Below are 21,107 nucleotides of genomic sequence, written 5' to 3'. Positions count from 1 at the left end.
ATTTTTGAATAGCAAACGTTTAAAATAAGGAATAACAGGGTTAGAATGACTGTGATGCTGTATTACTATTAACACATTTAGCTGGAACCCCCTCAAGGATCCCTACTTTGAGAACGACTGTAGCTACAGCCGTACTCCGCGATTTCGACGTTGCCCTCATATGTAATGTAACTCACATGCTGCAACGAGAACGCCAGCCAAAATGGCTTGAATTTTCAATCCAACACTCGCACTCACTCAATCACTTTGGGATTGTCTACTCTAAACATACAATTAATCTTCAAACATCCTCGCTGTGTGGTCAAGAGACGTTTTTTTGCGAAAACTTTTGACATGTTCTCAATTATTTCCAAACCTGTTATTTATTTTCATTTCTCAAATATGGGAACCTCCAGCTGAGGTCGGACAGTAGGACTCCGCGGAGTCTCCTCCTTGGCTTTGTTGTGGCACCGCTAGCCCTGCACCGATGCTACACTACTGCAACGCGTTCCATATGGCTACGCTTTTGCGGCGGTTATTTATTTTTTACGAGGACGCATACGGCTTAATTCAGTTGGGAGTCTCGGGACGGTTTCAAACTGATGCAGTGGTATTATCAGTTCGGGAAGAAAACGTATCATTATCCCATATTATCCAGTTTGATATTCATCTTTTATTATAACCTTATCTCGGGGGGGTTTGCAAGGCAACATCAAGTGACCCCGTTAACCATCGGAAAACAACTGTTAGTGACTGGAGTTGGCAGCTTTTTACGCTAGCTATCGCAGAGTAATGATAAACGACATCCACATGGCCACAGAAGCATATTGCTGCAATAAAATAGAAAAATAATCGATTGCAGAGACCGCATATTGTAGACTGTTGGTTTGAGAGTGGGTTTATTTTCCTTTCGCTCTCCCCCTGAAAATGATCCCAGAGCTGCCAAAAAGGGCATATCCTCTTAGGGTAAACCACATAAAACCTATATACTTAGGTCGTACGTCAAATGGCGGAAAATGGCCAAATCTACAAGCTCACGACGTGTCGTGTTTGCAATGCGTTGTGAGCTTTGTAGATCTGCTATATCCACCGAATGCTATGCTACCATTATGGTGAATGAATGTTGGCCATTATGATTATGAATAGGGGACGCGAGGGTTTCTGTGGTCGATCTACAGTAGAAGCTATGTAGAGTAAGAGTATAGCTTTACCAACCACCACCGCATGGACCAGCGTTCCCGCTTTGCTCCAAAAATACCTCCCATCACATCTGGTCTTCATACAGTACATCATCACACTCCAACAGCACAGCGCACCATCCATCTAGTGTTCATTTCGTCGACCAACACTATGACGGAAAACGCCATTTTTTTTTCACTGACGGAAACTAAATAAAAACTATGATGACTAATACTACAGATCCTTCTCGAAAAATTTGAATATTGTGTAAAAGTACTATTTCTTGAAACGTTCATATCTTCTAGATACATTGGACATTCAGTGAATTATTCCAACCCTTTTTTTGTTAACATTTTGAATATCCACATTTCAAAATATTACACTATTACACGAAACCACTCAAAACAAGGATTTATAATAGCGAAATGTCAACATTCTGAAGTCAGAGTTGTTTTAAAACAGTGGGAAGTTTCCGAAGTCAGTTATGATTTGGGGTGCTATGGCATCTGCAATGCTTTTTTTTAAATTTCATCAAAAAAATAAAACCTAGACTAAAAGGTCAGGGAGGGACTAGTGGAGAAGAGATCCATTAGAACTAAAAGATAAGTCATTTTTGGTTTTGGTTGCGCTCGGGTGTTGCGCTCTAGAAATAGGCGATCTACAAGCTCACAACGTGTCTCGCTGCGACACGTTGTGAGCGTGTAGATCACTTATTTTCAGCATGCCATTACGACACTATCTAGGCTTGCCAAAACAAAATCTCTACTGTAGATTTAGTGAAACGACTGAAATCGTATATTTAGTCGACTAAAACTAGACTAACACTAAAACTAAATAACACTGCCATCCATCCATCCCTCCATTCACCCATCGTCGGTTCTGTTCTGCGTCTTCCTCTCCGACTACATGACAAAGGCACTGGGAAGGCAGAACTGACCACTGCCTAGCACTACAGTCCACTGCGATATTATTATTATTATGCAGAGCTTGGCCGGCTTTCAACACATCTGGAGAACGCTTTATTTGTCCACTTTTAACCTTAATAATCTAATAAAACATCACAGATGAAGCCATTAAAAGTTTGTTTGAGCCGCGACTCCCTTATCTTCTCCACTGTACACAGCCAGAAATTCTTCCTCCCCACACGGCAACGTCTTTATTTATTTAGCAACAATAAATAACAAACCCGAGCTTTGGATTCTTTTCACCCCGCCGTTGCTCCAAAAATCCCCTCCCTTTTTTTCTTTTCGGTGCAACAGAATATACTGTAGTTGACAGAAACAGCATTCAATTTAGATTTGTATGTTTTAAATAAATATAGTGCAGGCTAGCGCGCGAGCCATTTTTCCAACACCTGACTTTCATCATTCAATATTTTCTGAAACATCGAAGGCCAAGTCAAAGTCAAAGAGTAGATCATTTTCAGCCATGGACGTAAACCATCTTTATCCTTTTAAAAGGAACCATAACTTAACCAAATCGTTTGTTACCCCAACTCGCTGGGGAAAGGGGAATGTTTTTGTCGCTCTGTCATTGTATTATGTTACAAACTTTTACGGGAAAGCGGCTGCACGGAATGACGTGAAACTTTCACAGAGGCTGGTTAGTAGTAAGCCTTGCAGAGTCATGAGGCCCATAGGGCAGGGGTTTATATCCCGTTTCCTTAGCGTGAGACAGCTTCATGCGCAAGTACACCCCCTGGACATGACGCTAGGGGTGGGCGATATGGACAAATACAATATCACGATATGTTTTCCAAGCGGTATCACGATACACAATCTTATCACGATTCTTTTTCATGTTGATTTTTGTGGTTATTATTCAAGTTACTTAACAGCGTAACCACCTACAAGGCAACAAAAACTAAAAGAAAAAGGAGTAACAGACCATTTAGACCAGTGGTCCTCAAAGTGGGGTCCAGGGACTCTGGGTTCCTTTTGGGACAGGATACAAATGGAACCAAATGGACCCGTAATCCATTTGGTTTCATTTGAATACTGTCAGAGTTAAGGGGAGACCTTGTAAAGTTTGCAGGTTTAAATGAAATCTGAAATGAATCTCTGTATTAACAATTCAACAGGATTTCTTTATAAGGCTCCCTTCATTGTATCTCGATATACAGTATACGATATCTCTGAAAAGGCATATCGTGGAGACATTGTATCGTCTCACGATATTTATCCCCATATCACCCACCCCTACATGACGCTAGCATGTTACATGATGCCATGATGTACAAGTACACCCCCTGGACATGACGCTAGTATGTCGCAGGGATTAACCCCAATCCAGCGCTTGATGCCGAGTGCCAAGCAGAGAGGCACTGGATCCCTTTTTTTTAAGATTTGTTTTGGGGCTTTTATGCCTTTATTGATAGGACAGTAGACTGACAGGAAATGGGGGGAGAGACACGCGGCAATGGTCGTCCGGATCGGGAATCAAACCGGCGCCGCCGCCAGGCATCCATGCCTACGTGGTATGCGTCTGGACCAGTAGGCCAGCAGGCGCCCCTGGATCCCATTTTTAAAGGACGTGCCAAAGGGTTTTTGGTATGAGCAGGCCGGGGATCAAACCCCGGCCTCCCAATCTCAGGGCGGACACACAAATGGATTGTGGTAAAAGGCCACGAAAAAGGTCAAATGTGTTTACCCAGCCACGACTTAAGTCAAACATAGTCCAATTTACATGATGCAACAGACCTGGCCACCCAGGAGAAGAGCTGACGCTTGCTTCTGTTTAAACGGAGGGGCGGAATTTATTGTTAATGGGAGAGTTCAAAGGTTATCCAAAGTGTGATTTTTTGGTTAAAACAAAAGGTTATTTTGTTATAAAGGTTAAGGCAATATATTCTGATAGTGATCGTTGCTACAGTGTTTGTTCAGCAACAGCAGGTCTCTCCCCGCCTCTTTTTAATTCAGGCCTAGAATTGTTGAATGCTTTAACCAGTGAAAAATAGCAGATATACAAGCTCACAGCGCGGCACCGAGTGCCGCGCTGCGAGCTTGTAGATCTGCTATTTTTGGAAAAAAGTCGTGAAAATGTGTGCAAATCTTTGAATATATGTATTTTCAAAGCGAACGTTTGCAACTCAAATTTTGCTTCTGGGGGGTCCCTGGAACTAAATATATTTTGAGATGGGGGTCCGTGGACAAATACATATCATTTTGGGGGGTCCTTCACATGAAAGGTTTTGAGAACCACTGATACAGTAGTCTCTCAAGAACAGGCTAACTGAGCTCCAGTTAAGTGAAAAGGACCTTTTTGACGATGGCTGGCCAGATTGCTGACATAGAAACATAGGTTTTTAAAAAGAATCTTAGAAGGATTCAAAAGACACTTATAGAATCAGGTCAAAATTCTAATTTTCACGATAAAAAAATTAAAAATAGCAGATCTACAAGCTCACAGCGCAGCACTCGGTGCCGCGCTGTGAGCTTGTATATCTGCTATTTTTCAACAGTTAAAGCATAAAATAATGATACACAATAATGTGTACCCGTTCTAAACAGAAAGCATATTTTCATGTGGGTGGCCACATTTCAGCCAATCAGGAGAGAGCACCCATTCATCAGCTTCAATGCCATAAGTGTTGACAGTTCAGTTCAGTTCAATTTGCTTTGTCTGCTCATCTCTTTGTGTCATCACTCACTATCAATTTCACTCCGTTTGCCGTTTATCCCGTGGGGAGTTCTCTCTCCTGATTGGATAACATTGGTGTCCCGAGCAGACCCGTAGAAAGAGAGAGTTCTGACACTTAAAGGGGAAGACCACCCATTTTCAATATTGAACCATGTCATTAATATACCTTAGAGGAGTTGTGTGGAAATAGAAAAAAAGGTTCCCCCCCTTCTGTGTTGCCTAGAACTCGAGGATTGATTTTGGGGTTTGAATTGTAAAGTACAACTTGATGACATCACACATTGTACTTTACAATACAAACCCCCAAATCAATCCTCCAGTTCTAGGCAACACAGAAGGGGGGAAACTTGTTTTCTATTTCCACACAACTCCTCTAAGGTATATTAATGACATAGATAAATATTGAAAATGGGTCGTCTTCCCCTTTAAGTCGACTCCCATTGTAAGCGTGGAAAGCGGACGTGACGCCACTATTTAGCGTACTGGAGTCTTCAGCCTCATCCAACTCCATTGTAACCAAAGGCATTTTTACTCGCTGGTAAGTGGACTACATCACGTCTTTTCCCCCTTTTAAGGCATTCACGGGCCTCTCCAAGTTAATTTAAGTACATTTTAAAGTCAATAAAGTAAATAATTTAAAAGTCAATCAAGTCACATTTCTTACATTAAACATTAACAAGAGCCGATTACGTGAAGTAATAATGTTGCCTACCTTGGAGAGGCCCGTGAATGCGTTAAAAGGGTGAAAAAGACGTGATCTGTGGTAACCGAGGGACTAAAATGGGAGAATGGACAATATGCCTTGCAGAGAACTGTAACAGCGAGTGAAATACAATGGAGGTGGACAGGGCTGAAGAGCTGTAGGAAGGTCACCAGGCTCCAGCGAAACCACTTCCGGTCTGCGGCGAGATCAAAGCATGACACTACTCTCCTGCCCTGTACTACTCTGGTCCCGAGGACTCGAACTGAAAAACTGAAAAAGGTCTAAAAGGCAAGAGAGAGAGACAGGGAAACGTACTTATCCCTGCTTGTGGTCAGTCTGAATTGAATACACCAAGTAGGGCTGCGAATCTTTGGGTATCCCACCATTTGATTCAGAATCGATTCTTGGGGTCACGATTTGATTTTTTTTTTTCTTCGATTCTTTCAAATCAAAACGATTCGATTCAGAAACGATTAACTATTCAATTCATAGGAGATCAGGATCTACTCCAGTCTGCTGGTAGGAAAGCAGAGTACATTTACGAAGCTTTTATAATTGTAAAGGTTTTATCAACTTATTGCAATAATGTAAAAACACAAAGGTAAATCCAAGACAAAAATGTCATAATAAAAGAAATCATAAAAATCATAATATGTAATACATCATAATAAAAAAAAGATTTTTAGAAAATGAGAATAAATTCTGAATCTTACTATGTTAGAAACGTGATTCGAATCGATTTTTTCCTGCACAATGTAACATGTAGTGAGCTTGTAGATTTTTGCCGTTTGTCGAACAAAGGGGTTTAAGTTTTTACGTTTTTGTTTTTTTTTACAATTCAAAGACTGGTTACGGACACCATTTGTACACCACATGTCAGAGGAGCCACACGTCTCTGGTAGACGTCTGCTTTTGGAAAGAAACTCTTGGAATGACCCCACTGACTGATGTGATGGCCACTTCTAATGAAGACCTCATCCACTGGTCTGTTCTGACTGAGATCACAGCTCTTTGATCTACGCATCAGTGGAATGCATCCTAGAGGGCTTGTTTTCTTGTCACGGTGCCTCGGGACGACTGTGTGTGTGTGTGTGTGTGTGTGTGTGTGTGTGTGTGTGTGTGTGTGTGTGTTTTACTGTTATGTTGTCTGCATTTAATTGTCACTGAGAAGCCAATGTTACAACATGTTCACATCTGTGGTCTAGATTCTAGAAGACTATTCCTCCACCCCTCTCGGCTGAGGGGGACCGAGCTTAGTTTTTATACTTTTGTCGCGAGGCACTTCTGACAAGGTCCTCTCATCAGAAATGGTGTATTTCTGACTGATTCTCGGTTCCCAACTATCATTTAGCTGGAACTACCTCAAGGCCTTTCCCCTGGGAGTCCCTGGACCCCACTTTGAGAACCAATGCTTAAGACCGTGGCTCTGCGAGAGGCTAGCTGTCTATGACATGCGTCCCCCGAGTTCGGTCTTGTTCGGTCAACAAGACCGAACCGAGACCCGTCAAGACAGATTCTGCTCCACTGCCCTAAGCATGTACTGTAGTGTTGTTCCTAGTAGGAGTAAACTGAGAAGCATCCGGGTGGAAGTGGACTAAGAAAGGGGAGGAGTAGGGGTGGGCGATATCGAAAAATACAACATCACAATATTTTTTCCAGGCTGTATCACGATACACGATCGTATCACGATTCTTTTTCATGTTGGTTTTTATGGTTATTTTTCAAGTTACTTAACAGTAAAATCACTACAAGGTAACAAAAACTAAAAGAAAAAGGAGTAACAGACCATTTAGACAAGTGGTCCTTAAAGTGGGGTCCAGGGACTCTCTGGGTTCCTTTTGGGAGGTCTAAATTGACCCTTTCAAGTATGTAACTCTGACAGCATACAAATGAAACCAAATGGACCCGTATACTGTCAGAGTTAAGGGGAGACCTTGACATTTTAAGGTTTGAGAACAACTGATTTAAACCAAAAAAAGGTTTAACTGAATTCTGCAATGAATCTCTGTATTAACATTTCAACAGGTTTTTTTTACATCTCATTGTATCACGAATCACGATACATACGATATCTCTGAAAAGGCATATCGTGGAGACATTGTATCGTCTCAACGATATTTATCACCATATCGCCCACCCCTAGGGAGGAGCCAAACTAAGTTCCTGTTTCTACATATAAAAGGAGCGTGACATCATCAGTGACATCAGTACGGCTTATAACTGTCTGTGCCTCAGAATAATCTCCATATTAGAACGTGAAAGCAGGAGGCAGTCAGAAAAGGGGATACCGGCAACGATTACAAGTGCCCAACCTTTCGGTCAACCTCACAGCAGGTGGAGAAGTCCCCGACCGGCCGCCGACTGGTCCAAGAGTGTGACAGCTGCCATGAGCAACCCAGCCCCTCCACCATACCAAGACGAACCCCCTCCGCCCTACCAGGACCGGGGACAAGGGTACCCACAACCAAAGAGCCATGGAACTCCTCCGCCCCCGCTTGCCGACCCGGTCCGTGCCCACTCCATCTTCACCATGGGCATCCCGCAAGTAACCGTCACCGTAGAGCCCACCGCCCATGTGGGGCCGCCGCCGCTCGCCGACCCGGTCGACACCCACATGGGATACTCCATCTTCACCATGCTGTTCTGCTTCCCGCCGGTCGGCTTCGCCGCCTTCGTCTACTCCCTCTTCGCATTTTACGCGAACGAGTCGGGAGACCGCTGGCTGGCGGAGCGGAGCAGCAGGACTAGCAAAGAGCTGAACAACGTGGCGCTGGGAATCGGCCTCGTTATGATCCTCATCACCGTCCTGGTCCTCATCTTGGTGGGCATCTACTTTATTACTAACAGGTAAGACACCTTAAGGGCGAGAAGCGACCGCAGGGTACGGGGAAACAACAGACTTTAAAAAATAGTCAGTGTAAATCTGGCAATGTACACACACACACACATACACAGAGACTAGCTGCAGTGCCCTGTCAATCAGTGAGACGGCTGCAGTGAGACCTGGGCACATGAAAGGCAAAGGCCTCTCTGAGTCATGGAAGTAGCCTCTGCAGAAATGTGACGGAAGATGTTAATGCATCAACATAGATATGCTGTGCACATCCAGCAGTCGCTTGTGCAAGACCAAATAAATAATAGTGAAGATGCCGCACGCAATGTTTATTTTGACCACGCATCCGCACCAGTTATTTAATTTTTTGTGCTATGTGCAGGCCATAATGGAGATGTATCGCAGGGGTGGGTGCACCCCTGTCATCTCTGCAGACGTTTGAGTGTTTGCAGAGATGGGAGGGGTGTACTCACTTCTGTAAGGTACTCACTTCTGTAAGATACTGTATTCTTTATATTTAGCCGTTGGTGGAATTCACACTGGAATGTCTGTTTTGTTTACATGTACAGTATGTATTTGATGTGTCTGATAATCCCATGTGGGATGGGTCAAATGTTGTCCAGACACGGAAATAAAATATTCATTCATATTCATTCATTCATCCCTGCATATGGCATTAGTCAGTGTGATATCTGGAGAGAGAATCCACCAATCGATTAACTCACTGACTGTCGACATAGTTTTTTCTCACTAACCTAGTTTCCACCACTCGTCCCATAGACACCCACTATAAGGCTTTATTTCTTGTTCATTTATTTATTTATTTATTGATTGATTGTGACCGTAGGTCGCAGTTTACTATCAGAACCGTCACATCCTGATTCCTGACCGTATCTGTCTGTCTGTATGGGTACCGCTCGTCTTTTTTGTTGATTGACTTCACGCTCTGACATCACTGTGATGCCAGGGGAACCAAATCCCTTTTATGCCCATATCTGGAGACTCCCTTTTATGCCCATATATGGAGAATCCTGATGTCATCCTGAGATCCATTTAATCTCCTGGTTTGTCTACCTTTCACACATCACAAGAATAAACGCTTAGCGACATTTTTCCTCTAAACCAGGGGTTCCCAAACTTTTTTGTCTCAGGGCACCCCATAAATATTTTTTTAATCCGAGGCACCCCTGCATTATAATTTTCACTCCCAGCACCTTATATTTATACTATAGCATATCGTCGTTGTTGGGTGGAAACCTTGTATGTCCAAAACCGTTCGTTTTGTATTTATCATCTATAAAATGCACTAAACTAGTGAAAACAGCCGATCTACAAGCACACAACGCCTCGCATGCGTTGTGTGCTTGTAGATCGGCTGTTTTCACTAGCCTTGTGCGACGGTCTTGTATGATGAAGCAGGGCAAGACACATACACATTTGAAACTTGGAGATACGAGGTTTCTGCCCGACAGTGACGATATTTTAGTGATTGGAAAACGTTGAGATAATAGCCATTTTGGTTAGAACTGACTGAAAATAACTTATTTTTTTAAGCGTCCAAACAAATTCCAAATATTATCAAATGATCTCGAGGCACCCCTGGACTGCCGTCACGGCAGCCCAGGGTGCCCCGTCACCCACTTTGAAAACCCCTGCTCTAAACAACAGAGTGTGAGCGACGTTCCGAGAGCCTCACCCAGACACGCCGCCGCTCCCACCATGGCGTAGAGGCCCGGGGTGATGCAGTCCGCGCCCGGCGAGCACCAGCCCTTGAAGATGATCCAGTCGTGGTTGTAGTAGGCCAGCTGCTCCATGCCCACGCCCAGCAGCCTGCCCGCGATGGCACCCACCGCCATGCTGGGGATGAACAGACCCGACGGGACCTATGGGAGGATGATAAAGAACTCAAACGTTTTACTTAGGTAGAAGTATCAATGTAGATAATACTCTGTTGCAAGTCAAGGTCTGGAATTCAATGTTTACTTGAGTAAAAGTACAAGTACGTAGTATTGGTATAAAAATGTACTTCTACCACTTTTTGTGGTCACATGTTCAGATACTGGATTCTGATTGGCTTAAAACAGTGGTAAATTGGCACTCGGCTTCGCCTCGTGCCACAACCCTGAAACAGTGGTAAATCAGCCAACAACGCACTCCCTCTCATGGTAAATGGCATACTTAACCTGGAATTATTTTATACTTTAGCTATTGAAAAATAGCAGATCTACAAGCTCGCAGCACGGCACTGCCATTTTTGAAAATGTGTGCAAATCTTTGAATATATGTATTTTTAAAGCGAACATTTTGTAACTCAAATTTGGAGTCCTCCACCACTGACAAACATTTTCAGAAACCTGTTGAAAAATAGCAGATTTACAAGCTCGCAGCGCGCGCTGTGAGCTTGTATATCTGCTATTTTTCAATAGTTAAAGCATACAATAGTGAAAAAAAAACTCAGCTCATCTGCCAGTAGGAGCAAGATGATGAAAGGGAGCCTCTGCACACTCGTGAACAATAGTTAAAGCATAAAATAATGGTTAAAGTAATAATGCGTAATAATAATGCGTTCGAGGTCTAAATGGTTTAAGCCATTTAGGTCTAGAATCATTGAATGCTTTAACTGTTGAAAAATAGCAGATATACAAGCTTGCAGCGCAGCACCGAGTGCCGCGCTGCAAGCTTGTAGATCTGCTATTTGCTTGTAGATCTGCAATTTTTTTATGGAAGTCTTTGAATATATAATATATATATATATGTTTGCTTTTAAATAGATATTATCTATTTAAAAGCAAACATTTGTAACTCAAATATTTGATTCTGGGGGTCCCTGGAACAACATATTTTGAGATGAGAGTCCATGGCCAAATACCTGCAGTTTTGGGAGCCCTTGACAAGAAAAGGTTTGAGAACCACTGATTTAGAGGAAGGATTTAGAAGTCGGGTCAAAAATCGGACTTGCACATATTTTCACGATTTAAAAAAAATAGCAGATCTACAAGCTCGCTGCGCGGCACTCGGTGCTGCGCTGTGAGCTTGTATATCTGCTATTAATTGGTTAAAGTGGTTCAAATCTAACGCGATGCGGGCGCGTTCCAGGTAGAGACCACTGAAAGACAAATGGTAACTTTGAAGGAATAACTTCTGTTCTGTAATGCTATTTTCTAACTGAAATGTTTAGGGAGTACCTTTTTTGACGCAGTTTTTTTTCGCAAAAAAGTTTGTTATGCAACCAGAAATGTTTATATGGAATAACTTTTGTAACGGCATCACAACTAAGTGAACATGGCAGTATGATTAAGACACAAAACATAACAGAAACATGGATATCTGTCTGAAGCCATCTTCTTCATAACAACAGTGGCTTCCACCACTGATATTAAGTCGAGAAGATTTACCGTTGTGCTTTCCAAACAACTCTCAAGGTGCTTGGCATGCCAAACGTCTTGTCTAGGAGCGAAAGCTTGCTATAAAAAAACATCAGATTTTTGCACAGCTTTGAGTGTGCGGAGGCTGCCTTTTATTGTACATTTGGTTTCTTTTTGGCTCCAGTCAACTGCCAATAAGACCAGGAACGCAATACTACCATTTTTTAACTATTAAAAGATAGCAGATATAGAATCTCACAGGCAGCGTGGCACCAAGTGCTTCGCTGCGAGCTTGTTGATCTATTTCTTTGAAAAAACATGAATATTTTTGACCCGATTCTATAAATCGTTCTTCTAAATCAGTGGTTCTCAAATGTTTTCATGTCAAGGACCAGCAAAATGTCATGATTTTTCAAAAAATGGCAGATCTACAAGCTCGCAGCTTGAGTGTTGGGTGGCAGGAGTAGGATGAAGGCTCTACGTCCTCCCGATGGGGGCTCCTCACTGGCAGGTGAGGCAGTAGGATAGATACAACAGTACGTCCTCCCAGTGAGGGCTCCTCACTGGCAGGTGAGACAGTAGGATACAACAGCAGTGACAACACACAGAAATGTGTGTGGAGAGGAATTCATTGACATAAAATTGGGGAGCAAAAATGGGGTAGAATATTATTATCTAAAATTGGCTCTAAATTTAGAACAAATAGATACAAATAAATAAGCTAAAACAAATGCCGTCCTAAAATTGGTACGTCCTCACAAACATAGTAATACCAATGCGTGTAAGCATGTGTGTGTGTGTGTGTGATGGTAAGAAAGAAGCAAAGGGAGTTTGTTCTCCCCCTGATAGCCTGAAAGCAGTCATGTTTTAACACTGACACATGCAGTTAAGACATCATCCCTCGCAACATCTTTCTTCCCCTCTAAGGCATTAAATGATGACTGGATCAGTGCTGTGAGGCATAAAGTAATTCCTCCTGATTGATGTCCTGTTTGGAGACGGGGCATACAGTATGTGTGTGTTGAGAGCGAGAGAGTAATGCGCTTGTGTGAGCGCGTGAGAGAAAGAAAAGTGAAATAGAGTGTGAGTGTGTAATGGTGCATTCAAACCTGAAGAGATATATTTGTTTCTAGTCGCTTCAATCGCTTCACAAGTCGCGCTGGTCAGCGTTAGAAAATAAATAAGTCACGTCAGAATCAAGGTGAAACACCCGGAAAAAGGGAGTCTCATAAGCACAGTGGCGTCAGTTCAGCAAAAGCTATGGTATGGCAAAGATGGGAGTCCTCATGGAAAATGGGCATTACATTTTGTATAACACGGTTCTATTGTGAAAATAGCAGATCTACATGCTCACAACGCCTCGCGCTGCGAGGCGTTGTGAGCATGTAGATCGGCTATTTTCACAATGTCTGGAGAAAAAAAAAAGAGTTTTGTCAGTTTTTTACACAGGTTTCTACGGTTTCTTGGGCTGGATATGGCAGCCTGGAACGGTTGTTTAAGTGCAGCTAAACTTGACATGTTAGTAAACGTGCCTGACCTGCAGAACCTGGGAATTTACCATTCTGTCAAGATGGGGAGAATAAAAGTGTGGAGAATATAATTATAAGTTATTTGTTAAATTTTGCATTTGTAGTTATTTTACTGTCATTTAACAACATAATAACCATCACAGATACACAAAGAGACATTCATGGATTTATATTTAAAAGTAACTTTTATGTTCCCCCCGGACCCAGGGTATGGCAGCTGCATACCCCTGCCATACCCAATTGACGCCCCTGCATAAGCAAACAGCCAAAACATTTCCGTGTCTCCGGACAATATCAACGCTGATTGGCTGTCAGGACACGATGGGTGAAAGCGAAGGTCGCTTCACTTGGATTTTTCCAACTGGGTTGAAGATACCGAAGTGAGTCGTCTCGTCTTTGCGTTCACTTTGTATGTAATCGCGCTGCTCGAACTATCCAGGTTTGAGGGAGGCCATTATGTGATCGTGTTTGTGTACAGTATGTGTGCATAGATATAAAAACCTAGATGCCTCACTGGAGCGACCTGGCCAATGTTTTGGCCAATGTTAAATTTGTCATTTCAGAGGTATTAAAATGTCCTTAAATTGTCACTTTAGAAATGTGCATATACCCTCTATACACTTAAACTTTATGTTGGTTTGTTTACTGTCGAGAAAACAATAATGCCCATTAACACTTCGCCAGCCGAAATAGAATGGCTTGTTGGTAGATTAGCCGTGAAATTTCTATTATTATATTATGATCTGAACCGCATTCATTTTACAAGTCCTTCAGCGTTATATCCCCGTAGTCTTCATCCCCCATAACCATCACGAGATCCCCGTTGTATTCTCACCACAGTCCCCAGCGAAATTCTTCAATCTGCATTGGCTTAGAGTGGCGGTTTCGGCCGACGCATTTTATCCCCGTGCGTTTCGCGTGCGCGATCCGTTCACGTAAATGTCGGCTCAAATAATCCAAGTATGACTCTAGAGTAGATATGAACGTGCTGGGCAATCCAGCTATGCTAGTACTAACGTCTAAACAGAAAATGGACGGTAGCTGGGAAGCTATTACAGGGAAAGGACCTGACGTCACTTCTGCTTCATGTCAGAGGAGCCATGCGCTATCGATGGACGAGCGGTGACTAGGGAAGGTTAGACGATCGCCGATTTTCGGATAAAAATCATTTATTTCGTTTTTAATGACCCAGTGCGGTAAATGACGGCGCGGCTGCGACATCCTTGCTCAGATGTCCGGTATAAAACGGTTTTAATACGGGCATCTCCATACGGCTGTCAAAGTGTTAAGTTCATCATCTGGGGACCCCCCAAAATAAATTTAAATTACACAGCTTGAGAACCTCTGCATGAGAGAGCAGAAACACCCCCCCACGGGGAGCGTACCTTCATGCCGAAGGTCACCACAGTGACGGCCATCTTGAACAGCAGAGCCAGAGACAGCTGCCACAGCGCTGTGTAGAGACCCTGACCCGCTGGTCTGTCTGCCAGCGTGTTGCCCACGCCCGTCTCTGATAGGTTAGCAGGCTGAGAGGGAGAGAAACAGAGAGACACAGACATAGTATAGCCTGGGTAGTGAGAGGAAGATACAAGATATATTTCAAAATTACATTTGGTTTGCAAGTCAAGCTAAAATAGATCAACACTAATTAATTCAGGTTACACACTCACACACAAACATAAAATCACTTGTCTTTTAGTTCTACATTTTAGTCTAGTTACTTCCACAAGCAGAACGTGCAAGTACTGTACTCGGTTGGGTATGTATGTAGGTGTCCGACTTTTTTGAAGACCGTAGCCCTGAAACGGCTGGGATTCTGGGAATGTATAGGTGTCTCCCTACAGCCAATGACCAGCATTCCTGGTGATACCAATGGTGATGTCAGCAGAGTTTTGTATATAAGAGCGTTCTTGGTAATGTCTTCATTAACATCCAATGAGGCCAGCAGTGCACACCTCGTGGTAGGGCTGCACAATTAATCGTTTTTAAACCGAAATCGTGATTTGGAACCACGCAATTAGCGAATCGCAAGGTGCATAATAATCGCAAAAGTGATTTCTGTGTGACGGTGGCTCCCCTCCTCCGCCCCCTGCACACATGTGAAACTTATGGTGTGTCTTAGGGTGTATTGTTTTGCCTTGATGAAAGCAAGGCAACGACATACGGTACTTTCTTCCTTGACAATAATGAGAGGCAGACAATACCATTACTGAGATCTTTCTGAGTATAAAAACGTTTTATATTGCTAATAAGCAAAATACAAGGGAATCTTTTGAAAATATAACTGAACTGAATCAAACCATTTGCATAATTGCCAATTTGCCTAGTTATTAATAATCAAGTTCTTTTTAAACATATTACTCAATAAATATTCAACAGAAGCTTCAGAAGCTTGACTTAAGGTAGTGAAGTGATTTTATTTGGTTAAAATAATTTATTTTATCAACCTTTTAACAAAAAAAGAAACGTTTTGTTTTAACCAAAAAACTATCACTTATCCGACCTTAAAATAAATATATAAATATCGCGAATAAAATTGCAATCGCAATATTAGTCCGAAAAATCGCAATTAGATATTTTCCCAAAATCGTGCATTCCTACCTCGTGGCGCACTCTGCTTGCACACAAGTATTGTAGTGCCATGTGTGGCCTGCTTGTGCATGACGCGCAAGCCGGCACCTCGACAGAGCGCAGTTCTAGTTTTCATTTGTTTTAATCATCATAGCTTAGTTTTTATTTCACTTTTATTTAGTTTTCGTCAGTGACCCTGGGGGTCCACACTTTGTAAACCACTGCACCAAACACCCACCTGTTTGTATCCACAGAGCTGTGAGGAGTCCAGCAGGGAGCAGTCGTTGAACAGCTCAGAGATGAGCTCTGCTCCGCTCATCCGGGTGTAGCTGTTAGGGAAGGACACCAGGGCGGTGAAGCCGGCCACCACCAGAACCTCCACGATGGGGTAGTGGCCCAGACGGGTGGTCTTACCTGAGGGGGGAGCAAGAGGGCGTCATTTGTCACTCAAAGGGCTATACCAGGGGTGCCACGAGATAATTTGATAATATTTGGAATTTATTTGGACACTTGAAAAAATATTTAGTATCATTTTTTTATTTTATTTTTATGTTTTTTATCCCACGGTTTTTGCAACCCATTTTTTCTCACCCGGTGACTACCTAACCTGTAGTCCTGGTTTCCGCTCTCCCCCTGCCGCGCCAGGGGACATTGGGGAGCACCCGGCTGGCTAGGGGGAGGTAGTATAGAAACCAGGACTACTGCATGTTTTTGTGTGAGGGCCTATGCCCAAGGAGACACGGGGAGAACATGCAAACTCACCACAGAGAGGCCCTATTGCCAACCCCACCTAGTATCATTTTAAACTTGAAGAACAAAGTTATTTTCAGTCAGTTCTAACCAAAATGGCTATTATCTCAACGTTTTCCTCGCAACATAATTACTAAAATATCGTAACTGTCGGGCAGAAACCTTGTATCTCCAAGTTTCAAATATTTATGTCTTTTGGTAAAGCAAAGCCCTGCTTCATTATACAAGACTGTCGGACAACACTAGTGAAAACAGCCGATCTACAAGCACACAACGCCTCGCGATGCGAGGCCTTGTGTGCTTGTAGATCTGCTGTTTTCACTAGTTTAGCACATTTTATAGATGAAAAATACAAAACAAACGGTTTTGGACATACAAGGTTTCCACCCGACAACGACGATATGCTATAAATATAAGGTGCTGGGAGTGAAAATTATAATGTAGGGGTGCCTCGGATTAAAAAAAATATTGATGGGGTGCCCTGAGACAAAAAGGTTTGGGAACCCCTGGGCTATACAACTAGGGCTGTCATGATTACGTCACTTTACATTTACACTCCAATAATTGCGATTAACGATTTAATTGTGATTTTGTCGTTGACAATTACATTTCTGTTTGGCTTTTAGGCTTTGAAGTTGCACATGGCAGATACGACACATGACCTAAATATACAAAGAAATGACTGACAACCTTATACTTTAAAAAGAACATTGATAGTGGAAATAGCAGATCTACAAGCTCACATCTAGATCTGCTATTTCCACTATTTTTGAAAATGTTTGAAAATATATTACATTTTCCAACATGGAAACGATTATGACAAAATAATTGCGATTATGTCAAATAACTGCGATTAAGCGATTATGTAAAAATTGTGAGAGGCCTATATACAACACAGCAGGAGAAACAACAATGACACATACTACAAATAGGGCCTACAGTACATGCAGCAATTGAAAAACAACTCTATTGTTCTACGGTCAAGGAGTGACAGCGACGATACGTGAGAGCGTGAGAGAGTCTGGGGAATGGAGAAACGAAGCGAGAGGGAAGGATAATCCGAAAGAGGACGAGGACAAAGAGAGAAGAGATTAAAAAGTGGAATCCATCTGCGACAAATGAGAAAGCAAAAAGGTAAATGTCGGGTGTCTGCGTGAAACGGAGCCGAGGACAATGTGCAGAAACAATCCTCGTGTCACTCCTCATCGTGACGTTGAGCGCCACCGCTCAAAACGCAGCACAATGACAAGTTACGGAGAATAATCTTGTCACCGCGCCCAGGCCTAGTAAACGGTCGACTGCAATGGTGTCTCCCTTTCACCAAGCAATGTCTTCTCCTCCACGCCTCACGTTATTTGTTTTTAACCCATTTAGGCCTAGAATTATTGAGTGCTTTAACCAGTGAAAAATAGCAGATATACAAGCTCACAGCGCGGCACCGAGTGCCGCGCTGCGAGCTTGTAGATCTGCTATTTTTGAAAAAGTCGTGAAAATGTGTGCAAATCTTTGAATATATGTATTTTTTAAGCAAACGTTTGTAACTCAAATTTTGCTGTTGGGGGGGGTCCCTGGAACTAAATATTTTGAGATGGGGGTCCGTGGCCAAATACATATAATTTTGGGGGTCCTTCACATGAAAAGGTTTGAGAACCACTGACATAGTAGTCTCTCAAGAACAGACAAAAGGACCTTTTCTTTGACGATGGCTGGCCAGATTGCTGACATAGAAACATAGGGTTTTTCAAAAAACCTTAGAAGGATTCAAAAGACACTTATAGAATCGGGTCAAAATACACATTTTTACGATTAAAAAAAACAGCAGATCTACAAGCTTGCAGAGCGGCACCGTGAGCTTGTATATCTGCTATTTTTCAATAGTTAAAGCATTCAATAATGATGCGCAATAATGTGTACCCGTTCTAAATGGGTTAATATCTAGTGCTGTAATTATCCAATATTACCAGGGCTAGTATTTCATGTAATGCATTAATGTTGTCGGCACTGCGGCCTGCGTGGTTTTGTTAATCCTGATTGCTGTTGACAGAACATATCATAGAACACGGTCTGCCGTTACAGGGCTTCTGGTCTGCGTCAAACAACTGTCTTTATTCGTTATAATTTAATTAGGTAAACTTTATGAAGCCCGGTCAACTCTAAAACGCTCCATTTTTTAAGAGAGGGAGACGAGAGAGATTCAGAGAAAGGGGGGAGACGTAGCCAACACGTAGACAACAGTGGACTCCGATAAGTGGGAGAACAGCAACGGAGGACGACTAGAAAGGGAGAGGAAGAGAGAATGGACAGAGAGAAAGACCAGAGAGACAGAGATGAGAGAATATACAGAGACATGTAACAGATATCGGGGGCCGATGGCCGATGGTTACGGCGCAACCACGTATGAAGGCTCTAATGCAGCCCGACAGCGTGTCGCGGGTTCGATTCCCAAGCCTTTGCTGCATGTCACTCCCTGTCTCTCTCTGCCTGTTTCTTGTCACTCTCCACTACTGCTATCCAAATAAAGACAGAAAAGCCCCAAAACAAAAACAAAAATTAGACAGATATCACTTTGCCATTCTTCCTATATCAAATTCAATTATTAGTGATTTCTTTTCTTTAGGTATGTTGTTTTTATTTTCAATGTGGTGCTACAAATAAACGTACAAGTACTTCACAATGTTAGTTGCCTCTTTCTTATGTGATATTTGACAATTTGGCTCTTTTGGTATTAAAAAGGGTACTTTAGAAGTGTACAGATACACTCTATACACTTATACTGTTTGTTTACTGTTAAGTGAGAAAAACAATGTTGCACATTGTGCGAATCATCTGGGGACCCCCTAAAATAATTTGGACCGACTCCCAGTTTGGGAAGCTGTGATGTAGACCAGTGGTTCTCAAAGTGGATTTCAGGGACTCCTTTATGGGGGTCTAAATTACAAGTCTGTAACTTTGACAGTGTACAAATGGAATCAAATGGTCCCGTTATGTCAAAGTTAAAGGAGTAGTTCCACACAAAATTACTTATTTTCTATTGATTACTCATGCCATGGATGGAGACTTGAGTTTAATAATATTTTTAGTTTTTTTGTCACATTCCTAAGACAAAACATTTATTACAATAATGTAACCCATTGGTTCCCCATCCAATCAATGGGCGTACATTTACTATAATCACATTATTTTCTTAGAAATGCGACAAATACAAAAATATATTATTGAACTCAAGTCTCCATGGTGTGAGTAATCAATAGAAGAAAAAAAAAATATTTTGGGGGGCTAACTACTCCTTTAAGCTAATCATCTGGGGACCCCCTCCTAAAATAATTTGGACGGATCCCCAGTTTGGGAACCAGTGATGTAGACAAGGCGTTCCCAAACTTTTTTGTCTCAGGGCACCCCATAAATATTATTTAATCCGAGGCACCCCTAGATTATAATTTTCACTCCCAGCACCTTATATATTTATAGCATATCGTCGTTGTCGGGTGGAAACCTTGTATGTCCAAAACTGTTCGTTTTGTATTTATCATCTATAAAATGTACTAAACTAGTGAAAACAGCAGATGCTTGTAGATTGGCTGTTTTCACTACTTTTGTGCGACAGTAGCCTACACATTTGAAACTTGGAGATACGAGGTTTCTGCCCGACAGTGACGATATTTTAGTGATTATGTTGTGAGGAAAACGTTGAGATAATAGCCATTTTGGTTAGAACTGACTGAAAATAATTTTGTACTTCAAGTTTAAAATGATATTAAATATTTTTTCAAGTGTCCAAATGAATTCCAAATATTATCAAATTATGCCCCGTCACCCACTTTGAAAACCCCTGATGTAGACATTGTAATGCATCTCTCTCTCTCTCTCTGTACTCACGTCTCCTGCACCAGGCGATGTTGGCCTTGATGAACAGCGCCCCCCAGAGGCCTCCGAAGATGCCCAGCAGGATGAAGGGGCCCAGCTCCAGCAGGTGCCAGGGAGCATGGAACTCCACGTAGAACAGCACCAGGCGGCTGTTACCGAACGGGTTGATGGAGCGCAGCGTGAAGGCCGCCACCAGGGCGGCGAAGAAGGACCGCCACAGCGTCTTCAGCGGGAAGTAGTAGCTCACCTGGGAGAGGGAGAGAGAGGGAGGGATAGAGAGGGGGAGAGAGAGGGAGAGAGGGAGAGGGATAGAGAGGGTGAGAGAGTCTCAGATAAGACAGTGGTGGAAAAAGTGCTACATTTTCGTTTACTTAAAGGAGCTATAGTCAACTTTTTCTTGAAAAACGGACGCTAAAATAAAAATAATGTTTCGAAAATATTTTATAAAAAAATAAGCTTCATATATGTGTTTCTATTCAAAAATGACCACAAAAAGCGTAAAATAATGATAAAATAATCATTTTGGCCATTGTCAGACCGACACTTTGTTTACATTCTAGTCTATAGACTAGGATGTAAACAAAGTGTCGGCCCTACAATGAAAAAGTTGACTGTAAAAGTATCAATACTGCAATGAAGAAGTACTCTGTTACAAGTAGAAGTACGAGTACGGAATTCAAAATGTAGTGGAGTTA

At 42.3% G+C, this 21,107-nt stretch overlaps 1 protein-coding gene across 3 annotated transcripts in view; it reads right to left on the bottom strand.

The window, feature by feature from the left end:
* Positions 1–21,107, bottom strand: part of LOC308298328 (H(+)/Cl(-) exchange transporter 5-like) — a 96,456-nt gene that overhangs the window by 26,572 nt on the left and 48,777 nt on the right. For all 3 annotated transcript variants that reach the window (XM_080741908.1, XM_080741907.1, XM_080741909.1), the window contains 4 exons: positions 20,425–20,659; positions 16,037–16,212; positions 14,613–14,753; positions 10,030–10,216 (listed from right to left, as the gene is read on the bottom strand). In XM_080741908.1, coding sequence (XP_080598034.1) covers positions 10,030–10,216; positions 14,613–14,753; positions 16,037–16,212; positions 20,425–20,659 — 739 coding nt within the window. The remainder of the gene's footprint in view (positions 1–10,029; positions 10,217–14,612; positions 14,754–16,036; positions 16,213–20,424; positions 20,660–21,107) is intronic.

The sequence above is a fragment of the Nannobrachium achirus genome (assembly GCF_963921795.1).
Source record: "Nannobrachium achirus genome assembly, chromosome: 14".
In the NCBI taxonomy this organism is placed as follows: Eukaryota; Metazoa; Chordata; class Actinopteri; order Myctophiformes; family Myctophidae; genus Nannobrachium; species Nannobrachium achirus.
The sequence above is the reverse complement of the archived record's forward strand: the minus strand, read 5'-3'. Positions and strand labels throughout refer to the sequence as shown.